The following is a 21,940-nucleotide window of genomic DNA, read 5'->3' on the forward strand; positions in this document are numbered from 1 at the left end:
TATCAATTCCAAACTCAATGGGTGGAAGGCCTCTTCCCTGTCCTTAGCAGGAAGGACAACCCTGGTGAAATCTATCCTCTCTTTTATTCCTAGTTATACTATGCAAATTGCTTTTTCTCCAATTTCTACTTGTAATTTGATTGATAAAAAATGTAGGAACTTTCTTTGGGGAAAATCAAGGCAAGCAAAAAAAATCCACCTCATTAATTAGAGGAAAATCGAAAATACCAAAGCATCAGGAAGTCTTGGAATTCAACATGCTAAAGATACAAACCATGCCTTTATGACAAAAGTGGGATGAGGCCTTACTAAAAAGAAAGATTCGTTATGGGGAAGAGTCCTTCAAGCTAAATACCGATGTTGGAACAATATTGTATCCAATGTAATCCAAAAAAGGAAGGACTTAAACTTGTGGAAGGAAATTTGCTCTGCGTGAAAAGATTTGAATAGGAACTCTATTTGGCATATTGGTGATGGTTCCAAAATCAGTTTCTCGGAACAACAATGGGTGCCAAATACGAGCCGACTTGATCAAGTTGCTACAAGTTAACTTGTGTGAAAAAGATTTTTGTTTTACTGATTTTTTGTCGATTTTAGGTGATTGGGATAAGGAGAGATTGACGGAGAAACTACCTGAAGAGATAGTTAAATAGATTTTGGTACTATCCCCTCCCTATCCTTGGAAGGAAACAGATAATGTATCCTGGGCTTACTCTTTAGACAGATCTTTCACCCTCAATTAGCGTATAAAGCCACAAGAATCAACCCAAGACCCCCTCCCTCGGAAGAGAGTTTTCAACCTTGCATGGAGATGGGGAGGCCCAAAAATAATCGATCCTTTATTTGGCTTGTAGCACATGAAACCATCCTCACTAATACTGAACGAAGAAGAAGACACCTTTCAAACAATGCTTACTGCCCCAAGTGCAAAGATAAGGAGGATACAGTACTTCACGTCTTAAGAGACTACCAATTTGCAAAAACGGTTTGGAAGCACCTACCGCAACAAAACTATGTTAAGAATTTTTTCAATAGTGGCCTCAATGAATGGCTATGTAACAACCACTCTGAAAAATTGGACTGGCCATGTATTTTTGGAGTGGTGATATCATCCCTTTTGGTTTTGCAAAAATAATCTCATATTTGAATATAAATTCATCCATAAGATTGCGGATTAGAATCTGAAGTACTGAAATAGTAATAGTGATGAACCATATACAGACATCAAAAAATCAGAAGCTGGAATAGGAACGCCTTATTTCCTGGGTTCCCCCTCCTGAACAGTACATCAAGCTTAATGTGGATGGAACTACTTTAATCAAGTTAATGGGGCAACTTGTGGTGGTGTTTTCCGAAACCACCTTGGCAGATGCATCAAAAGCTTTTTCTGCAATCTTGGAAGTTACACCATCATACATGCCGAGCTCTGGGACATCGTCAAGGGCCTCCAGATAGCTATGACAAATGGTTATCAAAAACTTATTATCGAGATGGATTCAACGATGGCTATTTGTTTTATTAAGGAAGGAACCTCCTATTCTCATCCATGCAAAACACTCTTGGATGATATCAGGACCCTCGCAGGATACGTGGAGCAAATAAATTGGGTACACACCCTTCGAGAAGCCAATTTTGTAGCTGACACCTTGGCAAAGAAGGGCCAAGAATTACCTTTTGGAACCTACATCTTTGATGTAACACTCTACCACACAGAGCTTTACACCTAGGATGTAAAATAGAGGTGGCGAGGCGCTACGACCTCTAAAAGAAAAATTACAAATATAATATAGTGAAAAAGGTTTATAACTAGGAGCCTGTGAAGAAAGGGATAAAGCAAAACCATTAAATCGAAAAGCGTAACACTCCGTGTACGGTAACGTAAGCAAGATAGAGCAAGCTAACGAATTTATATACTAAGTGTTCCAAAACACATGTAACAAAACTCAAAACTCGGCTCGCAAAGATAAACCGGTCTGAGCACACAGTTATACATATATAGGTATATAGGAAAACCCAAAAGAAAATCAAAAATACAGAGTTACAAAACCTAAATCTCCAAAATCACCTCTAAGAAGAATTAATACAGCATATATATAATAGGTGAAGATAATAAGTATCTAAGCAAATACAAATAACCAAAATAAACCCAAAAGATAAAGATCTTCACAACATCAGAAGCTTCCAGCATGCTTCAGTGAGGTGCCGCCTGTCCTACATCTGAAAACCACAAAACCCACATGGGTGAGAACCGGAGGTTCTCAGCATGGTAACAGTGCCTACATATCTAACATATAATGTCCTGGGAAAGTCGAAGGCAATTCTAGAACTTCTAACAGATAATTAAAGCTTAAAACATAACTAAACCATGAAATTAAAATAAGCATCTAGCTAAGGGTCTTCAGAGCTATCTAAAACTTCCCTTTCCAACTCCTCCGAACCTCCCAACCACCAACGGAACCAAATGCAACAACCACAATTATTACAAACAGAGAAATTAGAAATAAGATTCAAATATATTAGATAATCAAGTAGCATTTAGTTATGCGATCACTTAGACAATCCAAACAAGACATATAGATTCATATGATGCATGCCTATCCTAGTGGCTGATGAGTCTCATCTGTCGGTTATAAAAGCCAACCCGACAAGTCCTGGTAGCTAACCATTGGACGGTCCCTCTGTCGCACATCCCTAACTCGAGTAATTCTCAATCATAAACATAATCATAATCATAATCACAATCATACAACACCCACACTGGTGTTTATCCACGGGGGCGAGCTCATCCGGAACTTTCACAGTGTCCGGCCACCCTTGCGACATAGGGTCAGCAGAGTATCGAGTCTCAACTTGGAGCACGTGGTGGCTAGTCACTGCTTTCATCCAGGAAAATTCGTATCTCAGATAATCATTTCACATTTCTATTCATAACATTCCATAATCATTCATTATGAACACATCATCACATATACATCATATAATTTCACTTTTCATACATCACTCATCATAACCCGGGACAAGTGGGGCAAAACCACAACCCTTGTGTCCACCCGGGGAGTCTCTATACTAACCAACCTGGAGCAAGTGGGGCGAAACCACAACCCTTGCATCTACCCAGGAGGTACATTCTCATATGCCCAAGAGGAACCAAGGAGGGGATCCTAACCTCCCACCATCTTGCTGGGGGCAATTTTACAATACCAGGAGGAACAAGGAAGGGGATCCTCACCTTCCACCATCTCTCTGGGGTCGCACTTTCGAGAAAGAAAACTCAAGATAAAGCAATCATTCACATTCACATTTTCATTTCATCCATAAATCACAATTTATCATAGCCATCCAGCTCATAACATAATCCATAACTAGCAAACAATCATTATTAAATACAGCCCTTCGGCTCACGGTATACGCCACACTTCCATCATCACCCTTAACAACTCATACAGTCATCATTAATCACAATCCTTCATTAACTCTCCCCTTACTTCACCCTCAAGCTACCCCCATTTCTAGCTTATTCTTAATTACTAGGCATTCTATTATAATTTAGAACTTAAAGGATGAAAATATAGGCTTAGAAGTTTGAATTCGATTTTTAATAAACACAAAAGTCATATTTGTTGAAAACAGGGGTCACGGAAGATTAAAAGCTTGCCGAGAAGGTGAAATATTTAAAAATAAGGTTTTTATAAAAAAACAGGGCAGTGTGCGTATGTACAAGAGTGTGCATGCGCATGCCCAGAAAGATTTTCAGAAAGTATGCGTGCGTACAAGGCTGTGCGTACACACAGAAAACAAAATTTTCATTGTTGAGTGCATGCACAGATCGTGCAAATGCCCCTAACAGAATGCACTTCCCAGCATGTGTGTGCGCTAGCTCATAAAACTTTGTTGGTTGTGTGCGCACACAGAGCGTGCTAACACTCCCAGAAATAGCCATATCCCTGTGTGTGCATACGCACAAGGCTGTGCGTGTGCACAGTTTCAAAAATCCACAGGGTGTGCGTGCGCACAAGGCTGTACATGCGCACACATACCAGAAATCACAAATTCTGCAGTATTTACAGAATTCAGATTTCAGACACCAACTTTCAACGATCATATCTCTTTCCGCAGAATTCAGATTCCCACAAAATTTAAATCATTTTAAAGCTTGTTAAATTATCTTTCATTTGATATAAAATGCATTAATTTTTAAAAACGGTAGCTCAAGATATGATCCGTTGAAGTTCATCAAAAATTTATTTTTGCAAAATTTCATTAAATTCTCAACTTACCACAATTTCCAACCAAAACCAATAAGCCTCAGTTTTTACAACAAACTCTTCTCAAACCTCTTTTAATTAAACCAACACTTTATCAATTCAACCTCAACCACATTCCAACTTTCTCATACAATCTACAACCTACTAAATTTATTCACTTTAATCAAACTCAAACTCAATATTTCAAGTACAACAATATGCAATGCACATTCATCACCTTACCAATTCCCCATTTTCATCAAATTCCAACCCAATGCTTCCAATTCCACAATATTCAATATACAACATCAAATATCCATATCAAGCCCAATCTCAACTTCAATTCAACATACCAATCATCATCATCATATATAATTCACAAGCACCAACAACAAGAACATCATTTACACCCTCCAAAACCAATAATCACATAATCAATATTATCCATTTCAACCAATCAACCATCATCACAAATTCAATTCCTATCCTAGGGTCACTAGCCTAAGTTTTCACATTACATTACATTTTAGATACAAGAAACTGAAACCATACCTTGGCCGATTTCTCGCTCAAACCGAAACACTTCAAATTCCACTCTTCCTTAATTTTCAAGGCTCCGACACCTCCAAGGTCAGATTTTCAGCTTGCAAATCCACTTCCAAGCCTTTCTAAGACCTCAATCAAGCTCCAACATTCATACATACATATCCTAATACAGACAACATACACCCACACATACCAACTAAATCACTAATCACAAAACTTCAAGTATTTCACTTAGGATTGAGAATCTTACCATACCCAAGGATCAAAGGAGTGAGATTGAGTCTTCTCTTCAAGCTAATTAGATCCTATAACATCAAAAAGCTCAAAATCTCAACACTTTTTACCCAATAATTTTGAAATTAAAGGCTGAAAGAACAGAGATGAAAACGTAACTTACCTCAAGAACAAAGTTATGGGCTTTGTAGTGCTCGGCGACACGATCGCGTAGCCGCAAATGATGCGTCAATTGGAGCTCCGGATCAAAAGTTATCAAAGATTGAAGATTAGGTGAAGGCTTGCTTCTTCTTCTCTTCTCCCATGGCTACATTCAGCGTGTTTTGCTGAATGAGGAAGAGAGAGTGAGTTGAAGCTCACTAAGTTAAGTGGGTTAGTTGGACCCATAGGCCCGGTTTGGGTTCGGTTTGATCGGTTTGGCCCGTTCGACCCAATTTTGGGCCAAATTTTTTAAAATTGGTGTCGAAATTCTCATTTTAATTTTCTCTATCATATTAAACCATGAAAATCACATCTTTAATTTTCTAGAATAAATTTTTAATTTATAAGTTAATTAGTCATTAATTAACCGGATTTTATATTTGATATGCTTACCCCTTATATATGACCTATTCTTGATGAGGATTGTCGTGGAATGCTTAGAAGAAGAGATAATAGTTAATCCCTTTATTTTTCTTTCTTGTATTATTTTCTTGTATTTTTTTGGAGTCTTTGACCCCTCCACTACCATAAAAAAAATATGATATTATTGAATATAAACGTACTATTATCATCATGATTATTTATCTTTAGTTCAGTAATTGAAGATTGATAAAAATAACAATTTGTCAAGTAAAGTACATATTTTTACTCCATATTATACTTCACTAAAATAAATTCTCTTTTACTAATTTGAGTGTTAGAATGATATATCTTATTTGTAGAAAGAAAAACTAAGTTCTGCTTCGTAAAAAAACAATACTTTAGAATTATAAAAAACACAAGAATAATATACTTAAAAAGAATATTACAACTTTATCATTTAATTTTTCTCTTGAATATACATATTTTTATTAAAATATTATGAGATATAAAGACATCCACCAAATATAGAAAAATATTAAGTGAAGACTTTTTTGTTTTATATTTAAATTAATTTTTATTAATTAATTTTTTCTATAAAAATATTGATCTTAAGATTCTGCTATTTCGCTTTCACTTAATCCCATTTTTATTCCAAGGCAGGGAATTTCATCCGCTTATGATTGAAAATCAATATCAAATATCAACCATCTAAATTAAAAAAAAAAAAAAGAGTATTGTTATAATGGTTATAAATTTTAATAATATTTTAAAAAATATATTTAAATTAAGTTTATATTTTTTATTATTTAACAATATTTTTATTTAAAAATAAAAATAAAGTTAAAAATTAAAATATAATTAAATTTAAAAATATTATTAAATAACAAAAGATATAATCTTAGCTTTAACTATATTTTTAATTATTATCAAAATTTTATAACCATTATATCTATTTCAGTGCTAGTAACATTTTACAATGTATAATTCGTCGAGAATGTGGTTTATCGTCTAAAGTATTTCTCATAGATCAGAGTTCTTTATTGAAAATTCTTCGGTAACTATGGTTAGAGTCAATTTGAAAATAGATGAGTGTACCTACAAAAGACCATTCTAATACCCAAGTCCCTGGGTGTTTCAAATATATAATAACCCTATAAACACTACAAAAAAAACGTTGAATACCTTCAGATTTATCGTCGGATTTAGCTTCGGAGGTTAGCGTTAGGTTTAGAGACGGCTTTACCAGCGAATTTTGCAATGAACTCGTCAGGCAGAAGAATTACCATCGGATTCTGTTAAATCTGACAGTAACAGTTGGAGGAAAAAGCAAAATAATTGGCGCCACCATCAGATTTACAGGCGAATAAATTCGACGGTAACCCTGATTAGTGAAACGTTGCGTTTTGGCCAACTGCAAAGCTCTACCGGCAGATTTATTTGCCAGTAAATCCAAGGTAAGTGTGCTCTAAATTTGAACCACGAACCTTCTTCTTCCTCATTTCGAATTACTCTCTCTCTCTCTCTCTCTCTCTCTCTCTCTCTCTCTCTCTCTCTCTCTCTCTCTCTCTCTCTCTCTCTAACCCTCTCCCCCTTCCTTCAACGTTCCCACCTGCAACCTCCTCCAACGGCCCCCTCTCATCGTCCAAACCGAACTACCGCTGTTGGTGTCGCTTCTGCCACTACTATTGCCATCGCCCCTGCCGCCGCTGCTTGTCGCTTCTGCCACCGCTGCTTGTCGCTTCTGCCGTCGCTGCTTGCCGCTTCTGCCGACGTTGCTCGCCATTGCTCCCTCCAGGTAGCACCCCCTTTTCCCACTTCTTAAATTTAATTCTGGATTGGTATTAGATGACCATTGATGAGAATAAATTCTAAATTGGAAGTTGAGAATAGATTCTAAATTGTGTTGTTTGTTGTGTTGTTTTTTGTTATGTTGTTCTTAAGTTTAATTAATTAGGTACTCAACTAATTAGTTAACAATATAAATCATATAATGCCTAATATAACTTAAATTTAGACATAAATACATATTTACAATATTAGCTTGGATAAGGTTTAGTAATTCATACAAACTAGAATTCAAATTTTTTATTTGAATTTATAAAAGTATGTGAAGTAATTGGTTTTAGATAATATTTAATCTCATCAATCTAAGAGTCGAGTTAGAAAGACAACATCATTAATATTTAACAATGCTTGATGATATACATGTTTTAGTAATGTTAAAGTTTGAGAATAGATTCTCTAATGGATTAGTTAGGTTTATATTCAAAGGTTCTAACTTTGTAAAGTTTTGTATTTGATTACGTTTTGATTATTGTGCGGTTTATCACCGTGAAGGTTAGCACCTTTTTAGGGGAGGTTATGTCAAAATTTTTTCCAAATAATATAATTGTGGGAGAATTTATGTTAATTGTTATGCTCTTTGCAGACATGACGACAGGTAGATGTGTCACGGATCGGCCTTGTGGTCGTGGTCGTGATAGAGGGAGAGTTTCTACTGGTACCCTTAGGACTTCTTAGTCGTCTTCCTCTGCTCCGACTACCCCAATGACGTCACAGGCAATAGGTGCACTGGACTAGCCATTCATCACGGTCCCTAACTCCAACTGCTTGGCTCCTTCTACCATGACGACGCCACCTCCATTTGCTCAGCAGCCCATTATCTCAACAATGTTACCTCTAACGACAGATACCACGGTGCTAAAATTCTCTCATGGATTCCAGCCAGATGCCCTTCCACCACCTCTCATCGTACAAATGACGATTTGACCTGATGGTTTATCGGCATGAGTACTATTTTAAGTATTTTATATGTAAACCATTTTAGTTAGTCGGTTTAATTTAGTTACACTCAATTCCTAATTTTAGTGGATTTAGATTGTTAAGATAGGTTTGATTTAGGTTAGTAGGTTTGAACTGATGAAAGTGTTTGATAATTCTTGATTATTGATAGATGTTGCTGCTTAAGTCATATAATGCCATATAGATAAAACTACTAATTTTAATTAATTGAACAGCTTATTGTTGATTTATGGATGTTGCTACTTGATTCTTGATTTTTGTTTGTTGATTGTTGATAGATGTTGTTGTTTAAGTGAATTGTTGATGGATGGAGTTTTTGGCACATTCTAGTTATAGATGAAACTCTACCAAAATTTCTAAAAAATCTAAATATAGTTGAAGTTTATAGATTACTTCAAATAACTTTTTAGTAAACTACTAATATTAAGTTGTTCATTGATAGGTTTGCGCCAAATAACTAATGTCATCAAGCTAATGTACGGCACCTATGGCCAAGCTACAAGAAGATCCCAGCTAAGACTAGAGAGCGATGGTTTTAGAAGTGGACAGTAAGAACTCAACATATTCAAATCTTAGTTAGTTTATATCTTCTATTTTGCCTAATTATGTATTTAATTTTGATTAACTCGTGTTAAATATTCTTCCTACATGAGAAATTTATATGGGACAAGACTTACAATCTTATGATCAGGAAGATCTTCGACCATCGGATGGCTAGGCGGCTTCAGCAGATGTTGGAGGACGTACGTAAACACTGCGACCACCTCACCATTTGGCTACGCCTAGAAATTAAGAAGGCAATGTACGTCAATTGGAAGACTGATTAGGGGTTCAAGCGTCTTTGTCTCCTGAATAGAGCTGACAGAGCATCAGCCAAGTCGTTGAAGTATATTGGTGGGTCAGCAACTTTCATGAAGACAAAAGCCAGGCTGGTAAGTAACTTGTTTAATTTTGTTATTAAGTTCGTTTAGTCTTAATATAATGTCATTATTACTTGAGTTAACATGTGATTTCAAAATATGTGGTCAAAGTCGTTGGATTGTGATGCGACGATGGCGGAGACCTTCAAGTATACTCACACGTTGAAGGAGAACAATGAGAGATTCGCTGATCAGTGGGTCGCGGATCATTATGTGAGTAAACATCATGCGATATACCATTTTTAAAATAATTGCAACCCTAATCATAAAATGTGTTAACAGGAGTCCTACACGTAGATATTGGAGGCTGCAACCCAGCAATCTCAGTGTACTGGAGACTATTTGACAACTCCGCTACATCAGTCATCAATCCTGACATGGTTTGGCGCGAGGCCGCATCTGAGCCATACAAGAATCGCGTCTATAGGTTGGGATCGTTCTTCGCCGACAACCTCTGCACATCCACATTGAGATAATTATCTGCCTCTGCCACCAGTCGGCCCGTCGATTCCGAGGACGGCGTCAATTTGAGGGAGCAGGTGTTGCTTCTCACCTGGAGCTTCACCAACAGGCTCAGTAGCTGTAGGAGTTTAAGGAGAGGTATCAGAAAATCCTTTCACGCATGACAGACACAGATGACCTCAGGTAGGAGTGGAGGCGGGAGCTGGAGCGGCTTCAGTGGATGCAGCAACAGATAGCGATATACCAAGATCAGATGCGCACCAGTGGCAGTAGTACTGCTGGTGGCAACATCAACGCTGCCGGAGGGGCACAGACATCACCTCCTATGCCACTACCTCAACAGGACCAACGGGACGACGACGACGACTATCAGAATCTTTAGTGATTAGGGTTTTGTTTTAAACTTTTGATTGTATTATATCCTCTGTTATTTGACTTTTCATTTCATTTGTACGCTTGATATTAATTTAACATCTTTGGTTTCTATTATTTAGAATTTGACTACTAATTATACAGAAAATAAATTTGAATAAAAAATTTACAATTTGACCACTAATTATGTCAAAAAATTGAACTTATCGTCGGATTTACCGGAAAAAAATCTAACAGTAAAATTACGGGAACAAAATAGTTTGGCGCCAAAGTTACCGTCGAAAAAAATCTGCCAGCAACTGACATCAGATATTCGTAGCTTAAAAATCAATTTTTGCCGCTAAATCTGCCCCAAGTTACCGGCAAATAGCAAAATTTGACGATAAATAATCATGGCGAGATTTATATCGTCGAATTTAATCTGATGGTAATCTTATTACTAGTGGATTATTTTTGTTTTTTCATCGATAAATCTGACGATATTCAATATTTTTCTTGTAGTAGAATATAGAAGGTTGAAAGTGAGAGCATAAAAACATAAAATATGAATTGTAAATCTTGAAGGATTTTCTCTTACTAAGAGGTAGTCAGTGATTTATATAGACACTAAGTTGATAAATATCATTAATATTATGACTGCTTAGTCATTAAGTTGGTAATGATAATCATTAAACTTATCGATTACAAGTTTAAAATGAATAAAAATTAAGGTCAATTGAGTGATAATTCATTCTGGATCAAGCTAGGTTAGTATTAGTTTGGATTGACTTATTTGAGTGAATAAATATTTTTTATAAAAAATAAAGTATTTTATTAAGTTTTAAACATATTCTGATATATCTTTTAAGAAAAATATTTTTATTAAAAAACATAAATTATTTATTTTTTCTAAAATCCAATAATATCTTACTTTAAAAAAAGTAAAAGTAAAAGATATTTTTAATATTTAAAATTTTTTTAAAAAAATTTATCTAAATATAAAATAATTTTTATCTATTAAAAAAATAAGTTATTTAAAAAAATCTTAAACCAATGATAGAATTCATTTGTGTATAATACAAATAAAAAAAAAATATTAGAAGCTATCATAATTTATTAATTTTTATCATTATTTAACTATTAATTTAATTTCTTTAATCTAATTCTTTTAATTTAATAATTTATTAATATATTTTATTCATACTTTTAAAAATTCATACCAAAAATAATAAATTATAATGGATATCTAGCATTCTTCTACAAATAACACGTGCAACATGATACACATATACTAGTAGTATCTTGAACTGTTACAGCCACGTCCCACGTACCTTATGTTGGATTTGAAGTGGTACCCTTGGAAGAATCCCTTTACTCATCGAGAGTTTTCCACATCAAACTTCAGATCTGCATGATGCATAGGGATATAATCTAGAAGACCATGTGCATGATGAAAATTCGTCCTGTTTGCTTAGAATTATATAGTTAGCCTAAGATGTTCTCTGCACTCATAATCCTTTTGCCAACCAATATAATATTGGAAACATTTTAAGTGCACCAGGAGTACCGATACTCTAATTATTTTAACCGTTGATCTGAATTATAAAAAATATATATAATATATATTAATTAAAATCAACGGTTAAAACAATTGGTATACCAGTACTCTCCGGTGCACTTAAAATGTTTCTCTATAATATTTAGTCATGAATCATGATCAATTCAACTAAAAGTAACAAGCCGCTAGCTTGTAAGTTGTAACACATAATTCAATATATATATATATATATATATATATATATATATATATATATAGCACTTCATATTAATTTGATAAGAGTAAAATGTAAACTTGGCCGATATAATACACTCAACTACTAAATAGCATAATTTTCAGAAGTACACACAAACCACCCTCAAAATTATGACAAAACATAAATAAAATTTTGTGTATATATTGGGTCAAGCTATGTAAAATTAATTTACTTTTTTTATTATTATTATTATTATTATTATTATTATTATTATTATTATTATTATTATTATTATGTATATAAATTTTTTTTTTTGGTAACAGGTATATAAAATTGTTAATTAGGCCAGTCCTTTTATTTTAGGAGGGTCAAGACCAACTTTCGCATTTTGGGTATAGCTCTTTTTGATTAGGTACTGGTTTTTTTTTTTTTTTGAGAGCCTATTTGGTGTGTTTCTGTCTTTGGGCTTCTTATATTGCACTTATTGCTCTACGTTGTTTGTTCTTATAAGATCCACCCAACTTTTCTGCCGACAAAATTGCACGATACCTCAATGATTTTTTTTTTTTTTTTTTTTAGAAAAAGAGACCGGCAATGAATTTCCATTCTTGGCTGCATATGAGTGTGAATGTGATGAAGAAATTTTTTTCAGTGTGTCAGTACTCAGTAGTATGCACTAGGGAGTGTGTTCTATCAAATCCATTTTGTACAATAATGGGCACACTGAATTATGGTAATCATGATTTATAATATCAAGTAATGTATGTTACCTTCTATTATTTGATTTGCTCCATTGACGTGCCAAATAATCCAATTGGAATATTATCACATTTCATAGTATAAGGTGATGTGCACGACATTCTCGGAACTAAAACTGACCTATAATCTCGGCCGTAGCATCCTCCGGCTGAGTCAGCCTTATCTTCCAATGATGACCCATAACAACAGAATCCACTAAACTGATTGGGCGGTAACTCCTCTCAACAGAAAGATGCTGATAACAACTCTAACCGTAAATATCGGAGCCACTCCACCCTACTCGCCTATAAAACACAAGGAAACGTAACCCGTCACACACAACTTTTACTCTCGATTATTGTATTTTCTTCCTATAATCAGCATATATTCTTAGTTGAGCGTCGGAGTGCTTTTTGCAGGTACTCCCACCGCCGTGTTTCAGAGATATCCGAGGATCGGTTGCTGCGCCTGCCCCGGCAGACGTATAAGTTCGTCCAGGCCAAGCAGACCTCAAGGACAAGCACACTCCTCGGATCACTCAGGACGGAACATTTGGCGCCCACCGTGGGGCCGAGTCAAACTAACCCCACTCATCTCTACTATATTTCTGTCTCTTGAGTTTTTCTTTGCAGGATTACCCTGACCATAGATATGGCCGACAACGGAGTCCCTCAGCTCACACAGGCCGACCTTATGGCCCAGATGGCTGAACTTCAAGCGGAGGTCAAGAGACTAGCCGAGCTGTCGGCACAAAACAGCGCTAACAAACAGGATGAAGGCAATCCCAAAAGCTCATCCCAGAGTGCGGCTGACTTGTTAATCGCCAACCCCCCGAAGGAGAGACTGACGTTGGATAATCCCTTCTCTGAGGAAATCACAAATTTCCAGATGCCAAAACACTTCACACTACCCTCCTCACTCGAGCCCTATAAGGGGATTGGTGACCCCCGGGCTCACATTAAGAAGTTTCAGTCCATGATGTATTTTAACGGCCCTAACAATGAACCTGTACTTTGCAGAGCTTTCCCAACTTACCTTGACGGGGCCGCTTTACTTTGGTTTTCGAAATTACCTGCAGGTTCGATCTCCTCTTTTGAAAAATTGGCAAAGTCTTTCATCGACTATTTCGCTGCGGCACGAATATACGTCCACGGATCGGATTATCTTGGCACAATTCGCCAAGGTCCTCAGGAGAGTCTGAAGAACTATCTGACCAGATTTGCAGAGGCGACAATGGAGATACCCGACCTGGACCCCGCCGTCCACCTACATGCACTTAAGGTCGGCCTCCGACCCGGAAAGTTTAGGGAAACCATCGCGATCACCAAACCGCGGACATTGGAAGAATTCAGGGAGAGGGCAGCAGGACAAATGGAAATCGAAGAACTACGCGAGGCCAACAAAATGGAAAGAAGACCCAGGAGAGAAGAGGACCGAACACCGAGGTCGCCCCATAACAAAGACATTGGCAAACCATTCAAACTTACTCCGAAATTCGACAATTACACCAGATTCAACACGAGAAGGGAAAGGATAATCAAAGAAATACTCAATGCCAAAATCATAAAACCTCCAACAAGAGCAGGTAGCTATCAAGACCAGAGGTTCGTAGACAAAAGCAAACACTGTGCTTTCCACCAGAAATACGGACACACGACTGACGAATGCATAATAGCCAAAGACCTCTTGGAGAGACTCGCTCGACAAGGCCTACTAGACAAGTACATTGAAGGAAGAAAACATAAAGGGGATGATAGAGACAAGGAGGAACGACAACCGACCTCAGTCAACAAGGAAACTAACAAATGGTCAAATGGTAATCAACCCAAAGCAGTCATAAATTGCATATCTGGAGGATTCGCCGGAGGCGGCGAAACAACATCGGCAAGGAAACGCAGTTACCGAGCTATGCTGGCCATCGAAGGGACAGCATCACCAAACAATCAGGAGACACCAGACCTAGAAATCACTTTCAACAAAACAGACATATGCTCGGCCGCCCCACACCTAGACAATCCAGTGGTAATCTCTATCCAAACAGGCGATCTTTTGGTAAGAAAGGTCCTTCTAGACCCAGGTAGTAGTGCAGACGTTCTCTTTTATTCTACCTTCTTAAAAATGAACTTATCTGAAAAACTGATACAACCCTCATCTGGAGAACTAGTGGGGTTCTCCGGAGAAAGGGTACCAATAAAAGGGTATGTATGGCTAAAAACGACAATAGGTGAAAATCCGTTATGCCGAACCCTTGATATACAATACCTGATAGTTGACTGCATTAGTCCCTATAATATTATCCTCGAGAGACCTGCTCTGAACATGTTCAGAGCAGTGATATCAACTTTTCATCTATGCGTTAAGTTTCAAGCACAGGACGGTAGGATAGCAACGATCCACTCGGACCGACAACAGGCTCGGCAATGCTACAACTCTAGCCTAAAAAGATCAGACACGAGACAGAGGCAACACGAGGTTAAAGCAGTCCAAACGAGAGAGGAAATCCTATCCCTGGCCGAACTTGACCCCTGGGGAGACGCGCAGGAAAGACCCCAACCAACGGACGAACGTCAGAAAATTCAACTGACACCAAAGCCAGGACAAATAACATACATCGGTCAAGCACTGCAAGGGCAAGACAGGGCAGATCTCATCAAGTTACTACAAGCCAACTCTGACCTGTTCGCTTGGACCCCAGCAGACATGCCAGGAATAAATCCAGACGTCATCTGTCACAAACTCGCCACCAACCTATCAAGCCGACCTATAGCTCAAAAGAAAAGAAACCTCGGAGCAGAGAAATCAAAGGCAGCCTTAGAGGAAACCACTAAACTCTTACAAGCCAATTTCATCAGGGAGATCCGCTTCACCACATGGCTCTCAAATGTGGTAATGGTAAGAAAGAACTCAGGTAAATGGCGCATGTGCGTCGATTTTACAGATTTAAATAAAGCATGCCCTAAAGATGCTTACCCTTTACCATGCATTGACAAGCTCGTCGACAGCGCATCAGGTTTCGAAAGCTTAAGCTTCATGGATGCATACTCTGGGTATAATCAGACACTCATGCATCCTGAAGACCAAAGCAAAACAGCATTTATAACCGAGCATGGAAACTTTTGTTACCGAGTAATGCCATTTGGCTTAAAGAATGCAGGTGCAACCTACCAACGCCTAATGGACAAAGTCTTCCATCACCAAATAGGACGCAACATGGAAATCTACGTAGACGACATGGTCGCCAAGACCAGAAAAGAAGAATCACATTGCGAAGACCTCGGCGAGATATTCGAACAAATCCGAGCTTATAATATGAGACTAAACCCAGAAAAGTGTGCCTTCGGGGTAAGAGGAGGAAAGTTCCTTGGATTCATGCTTACCTCACGAGGAATCGAGGCGAACCCCGAGAAGTGTTCGGCAGTCCTCAATATGATGAGCCCTAAAATAATAAAAGAAGTGCAACAACTGGCCGGAAGGATAGCGGCGTTATCTCGATTTTTACCCGCAGCATCAAACTGAGCATATCACCTTTTCCAAACAATATCGAAGAACAAAAAGTTTCAATGGACAGAAGAAGGCGAGAAAGCTTTTTCCGAGCTTAAAGCAATCCTATCAACACCACCCGTGCTGCAAAGACCAGAAATCGGTAAACCATTATATTTATACTTGTCTGTTTCAAATTATTCTATAAGCTCGGCCCTTGTGCGTGAGACAGGGAAAACACAACAGCCAGTGTACTTCGTCAGCAGAGTCATGCAACCAACAGAGCAACGATATCCGAGGATAGAACAACTCGCCCTAGCACTGGTAATCACAGCAAGGAGACTTAGACACTACTTCCAAAGCCACACAATCATAGTGAGGACAAACCAACCACTAAGACAGATACTGACGAAGCCAGAACTGGCTGGACACCTCACCAAATGGTCCATTGAACTTTCAGAGTTCGACATCCAGTTCCAACCTAGGTCGGCACTCAAAGCACAAGTGCTAGCCGACTTCATCTCAGAACTAACGACTAATGAACACGACAAGTCTTGGGAACTTCATGTAGACGGAGCGTCAAGCCGAGAAGGAAGTGGAGCGGGGGTAATCCTCAAAGAGGGAGACAAAGTAATAGCCGAACAAGCTCTCCAGTTCCACTTCCCAGCCAGCAACAACCAAGCCGAATATGAAGCCCTCATTGCAGGACTCAAACTCGCCTTGAGCCTCCAAGTACGAAGTTTGACAACACATTGCGACTCCCTCCTCATAGTCCAACAAATCCGAGGAGAATTTCAGGTAAAAGATCCCTTGCTAGAGCAATACTGGCTCATAGCAAAGGATCTTATTTCAAAATTCGACGCATTTAGCATACTGCATGTTTATAGAGGAAAAAATGTGAGAGCGGATGTATTATCCAAGCTCGCAACCACTAGGGCAGACACACAAACATCCACACTAACACAACTCTCACTAAAAAAGCCAAGCACTGATTTATTACATGTGACGAACATTAACCACCTCCATGATTGGAGGACTCCTTTCCTTGAATACATTAACACAGGCGCTATACCAAGAGACGAACTCAAACCACAGCACTTCAGACGAAAGGCAAGCTTTTATACGAGCATAGAAGGAAAACTATATAGACGAGGACTCTCACAACCCCTGCTAAAATGCTTAAGCAAAGACGAAGCAAAAGAAGTAATGGACGAAGTCCACGAAGGAGTCTGTGGAAACCACATCGGCGGACGAGCACTGGCAGCTAAGATCGTCCGAACCGGATATTACTGGCCAACCATAAAAAAGGATTGCATAACAAAAGTCAAAACATGTGACAACTGTCAGAAACATGCAGCTATTTCCACAAAGCCAGCCGAACTACTACATAGCATGGAGGTAAGCTGGCCATTTCACAGATGGGGGCTCGATATCCTCGGTCCATTCCCAATAGCGCCGGGCCAGGTAAAATTTCTTTTAGTAGCAATAGATTATTTCTCAAAATGGATAGAGGCGCAACCATTAGCACGGATAACAGCCGAAAAGGTACGATCATTTAAATGGAAAAACATTATATGCCGATTTGGAATACCCAGGAAAATAATATCTGATAATAGTAGGCAGTTTACAGATAATAAACTCGGCTCATTTCTAAAAAACTTTTACATAAAGCATCATTTTAGCTCGGTTGAGCACCCACAAACCAATGGGCAGGCCGAGGCTGCTAACCGAGTAATATTGCAGGCAATAAAGAAAAAACTAAATGATGCAAAAGGAGAATGGGCGGAACTGATCCCAGAAATATTGTGGGGATACAACACAACAATACAAACAACTACGGGCGAGACACCTTTCAAACTAGTCTATGGGTCCGAAGCACTAATCCCCATTGAGGTTGGAGTCCCCACCCTGAGAACCGAGCTATACGACGAACAACGCAACTTACAGGCAAGGAATGCCGAACTTGATCTAGCCAAAGAGACCAGGGAGCTAGCAGCCATTAGACAAAGAGCAGTAAAACAAATAATAGAAAGAAAGCACAACAAAAGGGTATTGCCGAAGACATTCACGGAAGGTGACTTGGTCCTCAGACGAACAGAGGAAGCTAGACGTCCCCCAGCTCACGGGAAGCTCGCCGCAAACTGGGAAGGTCCATTCCGAGTAAACAAGGTGCTCGGCATGGGAGCTTACCAACTGCAAACATTACAAGGCAACCCAATATCTGGAACCTGGAATATCTCTTCTTTAAAGATGTACCAATCTTAAGTTGTACAAATTGCGGATGAGGGTACTCTTTTTCCCCTTTAGAGCCTTTTCTCCCGAAAAATAGGGTTTTTTGCCTAAGGAGGGTTTTAATGAGGCCTGACGCACAATATACTCTATTATCAATAATCAAATTCAATCAAACACGTCATACTTCGTCAAAATATTCAAAAAACACAAATGATACCGATACCAATTATCGCACTTACTACTATAATAAAGAAAAATAACAAGCACAAAACGTGAGCCGACCTAAACATGGTCGAAAACCAGTCAACAAGTTCAAACTCGAAATATCTCGTTCCCAACTACATAAGTCAGTCTACAAAGAAAACAAATAACCAAACTAAGGGGGAGGGGGGACATTCTCATCGTGCTCCTCCGCCGTCCCGTCAACGACTAACTTCCCATTTGCTACTACCTTCGTCATATCAAGACGACCAATATCAAACTCCGGAGCCAACAGAGAAATCTGGCTTACAGCTCGGTCGAATCCATAAGAGAACATCTCCATGTTATTCTCCTCCAACTCAAGAACACGGGCCGTAAGACCACCCTTGGCGACATCATTTTCCATCACCTCAGACTGCAATAGTCGAATGTGATCTCTCAGCCGAGTTACCTCTTCCTCCGATTCCTTCGCCTTCGCAACAGCACTAACAACAACATCATCCCTCTCTTTTACCGACCTCTCCAATTCATCAATCTTAGCCTTATATGTCCTCTCAACAGCGGCAGCCTTTTCTACAACCCCCTGGTGTTCGGAACCAATGAGCTCGGTAGTGCGACCAACACACATCAAGCGAGAACCAAGGATCTACAACCATCACACCAAAATAAGAACAAAACCCTAAAGAAAGATCAAAGTAAAATTCAATAATGCAAAAAAAACCTGAACAAATTTGCCAAGACTTTCCATACTGATACGACGAGTCATAAGCATATCCCCCGGGTATTGAGAAGCCCGATCAGAAAGCTCAGCAAAGTTGAACTGTTCACTCCAAAGAGAATGAGAATTCGACCCCGCAATAAAGCCATGAAGTTTCTTCTGTCGATCAAAGACAGGATCAATACCACCAACGACTTCCTGGTCAGCCTCAGAAATAACCTCCAAAGATATGTCATCCCTCTTTCTTTTGAACGAAGACGCTGGACGACCAACAGAAGAAAAAGCTTGCCCGCCACTTTCCTTATGCTCGGCGGGACCAACAGTTTTATCCTTTTTCTTGTTTAAAAAGGTCTGTAACTTCAGAGGGTTCAAGAGAGGTACTCGCCCACCTACAGGATAATCACCAACATCAGTAAAACCATACAAACAGTTATACAAATGAAAAGCAAACAAAATATTACCTATATACATTTTCAAACCCTCAACATCGCCAGAATCATAAAAACGCAGAATATCAGCAATAGACATACACTCCCCAGCAGCAACACTCTCAACCAAAAAATCCAACAAAAACTCCTCCTCTTCACTCCGCTCAGAAGCCTCAAGAATCTGACTCGGCTCAGAGCACCAATAAAGGGGAATTTTTCACAAAGCTCGTCATCCAGATAAAACGGATACTCAGACTCAACTGATCGGACTTTGACAAAAAGAGATTTGAAGTTTTTAAAGGAGGATTTGTAAAGAAGGAATACAGAACGACCAGGAAAGCTACTAAAACAAACCCACAAACCCTTTCGAGTACCCTTTGCTTGAAACAATGAGAAGAACAATGTCAAAGAACAAGGGAAAGATAGATAATCCATTAAAACCTGAAAAGCGCGAAGAAACGCCCAGGAGTTAGGGTGTAACTGCGAAGGAGCGCAGTTCAGTTGGGTAAGTACATCACATTCAAAGGGGGAAAACGAAAATCTCACACCAAGCTCAACCATGCATGGAGTATACATATAAAAATACAACCAATCTCCCCTTCTCTCGTAAACCCTATCATCACTAGAGCACGGGAGGAATTCAATAGTGACCTCAGAACCCCTCCTTACGAAATCTACTCCTCTTAACTCAGAAAGGGAGTCAACACTAGTGAAGGAGGATGACCGGGTCCTAACGTCCTCATTAACCCAGTGGTAAGGATCGTCTTCCCTAACCTCTACAGCCTTTAACTTCTCTTTCAATTTCTCCCCTGCCATGGACTCACAGAAACTGTAACAGTAAAAGATAGAAAGCACTAACCTTTCGAAGACATAGCGAGATAAAATGGGAAGGAAGACGAAACAGCAAGGCATAAGTTCCAAAAGAGGCGTTTATTGCAAGCCCACTATTTTAGTGGGCAACTTAAATCCATACCCACTACAAACGTGGGGAACCAAAACGACATCAACGCACAATAAAAGCGACACAGTTTTCTAAACACAAAAACCCAAAAAACACCTTCGACACAACAAGCAGGCCCACCAAGCATTTACCGCGCAAAAGGAGAAACCAAAAATTCATAACACTCAAAAGCTCCGCTGCCGTTCCTAGACGCAAAACACCAGCCGAGCTTGGGGCTATGATGTGTACGACATTCTCGGAACTAAAACTGACCTATAATCTCGGCAATAGCATCCTCCGGCTGAGTCAGCCTTATCTTCCAATGATGACCCATAACAACAGAATCCACTAAACTGATTGGGCGGTAACTCCTCTCAACAGAAAGATGCTGATAACAACTCTAACCGTAAATATCGGAGCCACTCCACCCTACTCGCCTATAAAACACAAGGAAACGTAACCCGTCACACACAACTTTTACTCTCGATTATTGTATTTTCTTCCTATAATCAGCATATATTCTTACTTGAGCGTCGGAGTGCTTTTTGCAGGTACTCTCACCGCCGTGTTTCAGAGATATCCGAAGATCGGTTGCTGCACCTGCCCCAGCAGACGTATAAGTTCGTCCAGGCCAAGCAGACCTCAAGGACAAGCACACTTCTCGGATCACTCAGGACGGAACATAAGGTATCTAACATTACCTCCTTGTATTACAATCCTTTTAATGATATTATCAAATCATGTTTGGATTTTTTTTTTTTTTTATTAGAAATTAAACTCAATCATGAGTTGACTAAAGCCTATTTAATATCAGATTCTATTCATTTTAACGCTTCAAATATACACAGATGGATTATTCCCTTATGGTCAACGATCAACCACTGAACATCTTGTATCTGTATATGTGATGATTCTCTTGCTATATATATATATATATATATATATAGAGAGAGAGAGAGAGAGAGAGAGAGAGAGAGAGAGAGAGAGAGAGAGAGAGAGAGAGAGAGAGAGAGAGAGAGAGAGAGAGAGAGAGAGAGAGAGCATGGTGGATCTTAAAAAGTCATCAACAGTGGAAGAAAAAAATGAATGAAATGTGTTCCTCGGAGGTCGATTTCAAACTCGAATGAGAGAAATGGTAGCCTGACCATGTAGGATATATGTTGCTATAAGGAAGTTGAGAACTTGAGAGGCTTTATTTGTCACAAGCATCACGTTATCGTCTCTTAAATCTTGACTAATTTAATGTTCACCCTCAAAGCGGGTGAGTCCATTCAGCACTCGGCAGTTGTCCTCCAATTAAAGTTACATGGACTGATGGACCCAACA

General features: G+C 38.8%; 2 protein-coding genes and 1 long non-coding RNA gene across 3 annotated transcripts; 1 reads left to right on the forward strand and 2 right to left on the reverse strand.

Annotated features, from left to right (window-relative positions):
* Nucleotides 1-2,068: 2,068 nt before the first annotated feature.
* Nucleotides 2,069-5,324, reverse strand: LOC107634631 (uncharacterized). Its single transcript, XR_001619018.3, has 4 exons — nucleotides 5,188-5,324; nucleotides 5,041-5,095; nucleotides 4,797-4,953; nucleotides 2,069-2,217 (listed from the first exon to the last, which is right to left on the reverse strand). It is a non-coding gene; the product is annotated as an uncharacterized LOC107634631 (long non-coding RNA).
* A 7,942-nt stretch (nucleotides 5,325-13,266) lies between these two features.
* On the forward strand, nucleotides 13,267-16,131 carry LOC148572388 (uncharacterized). The gene has a single exon (XM_088507481.1). It carries the CDS (start codon nucleotides 13,267-13,269, stop codon nucleotides 16,129-16,131), a length of 2,865 nt encoding a protein of 954 aa, XP_088363607.1.
* Nucleotides 16,132-18,703: 2,572 nt separating this feature from the next.
* Nucleotides 18,704-19,300, reverse strand: LOC148572389 (uncharacterized). The gene is made up of 2 exons (XM_088507482.1): nucleotides 19,250-19,300; nucleotides 18,704-19,174 (listed from the first exon to the last, which is right to left on the reverse strand). The coding sequence occupies exons 1-2, from the start codon at nucleotides 19,298-19,300 to the stop codon at nucleotides 18,704-18,706; spliced, it is 522 nt and encodes a 173-aa protein (XP_088363608.1).
* Nucleotides 19,301-21,940: the final 2,640 nt, after the last annotated feature.

The sequence above is a fragment of the Arachis ipaensis genome, chromosome B3, assembly GCF_059453495.1.
Source record: "Arachis ipaensis isolate K30076 ecotype BB chromosome B3, ASM5945349v1, whole genome shotgun sequence".
Lineage (NCBI taxonomy): Eukaryota > Viridiplantae > Streptophyta > Magnoliopsida > Fabales > Fabaceae > Arachis > Arachis ipaensis.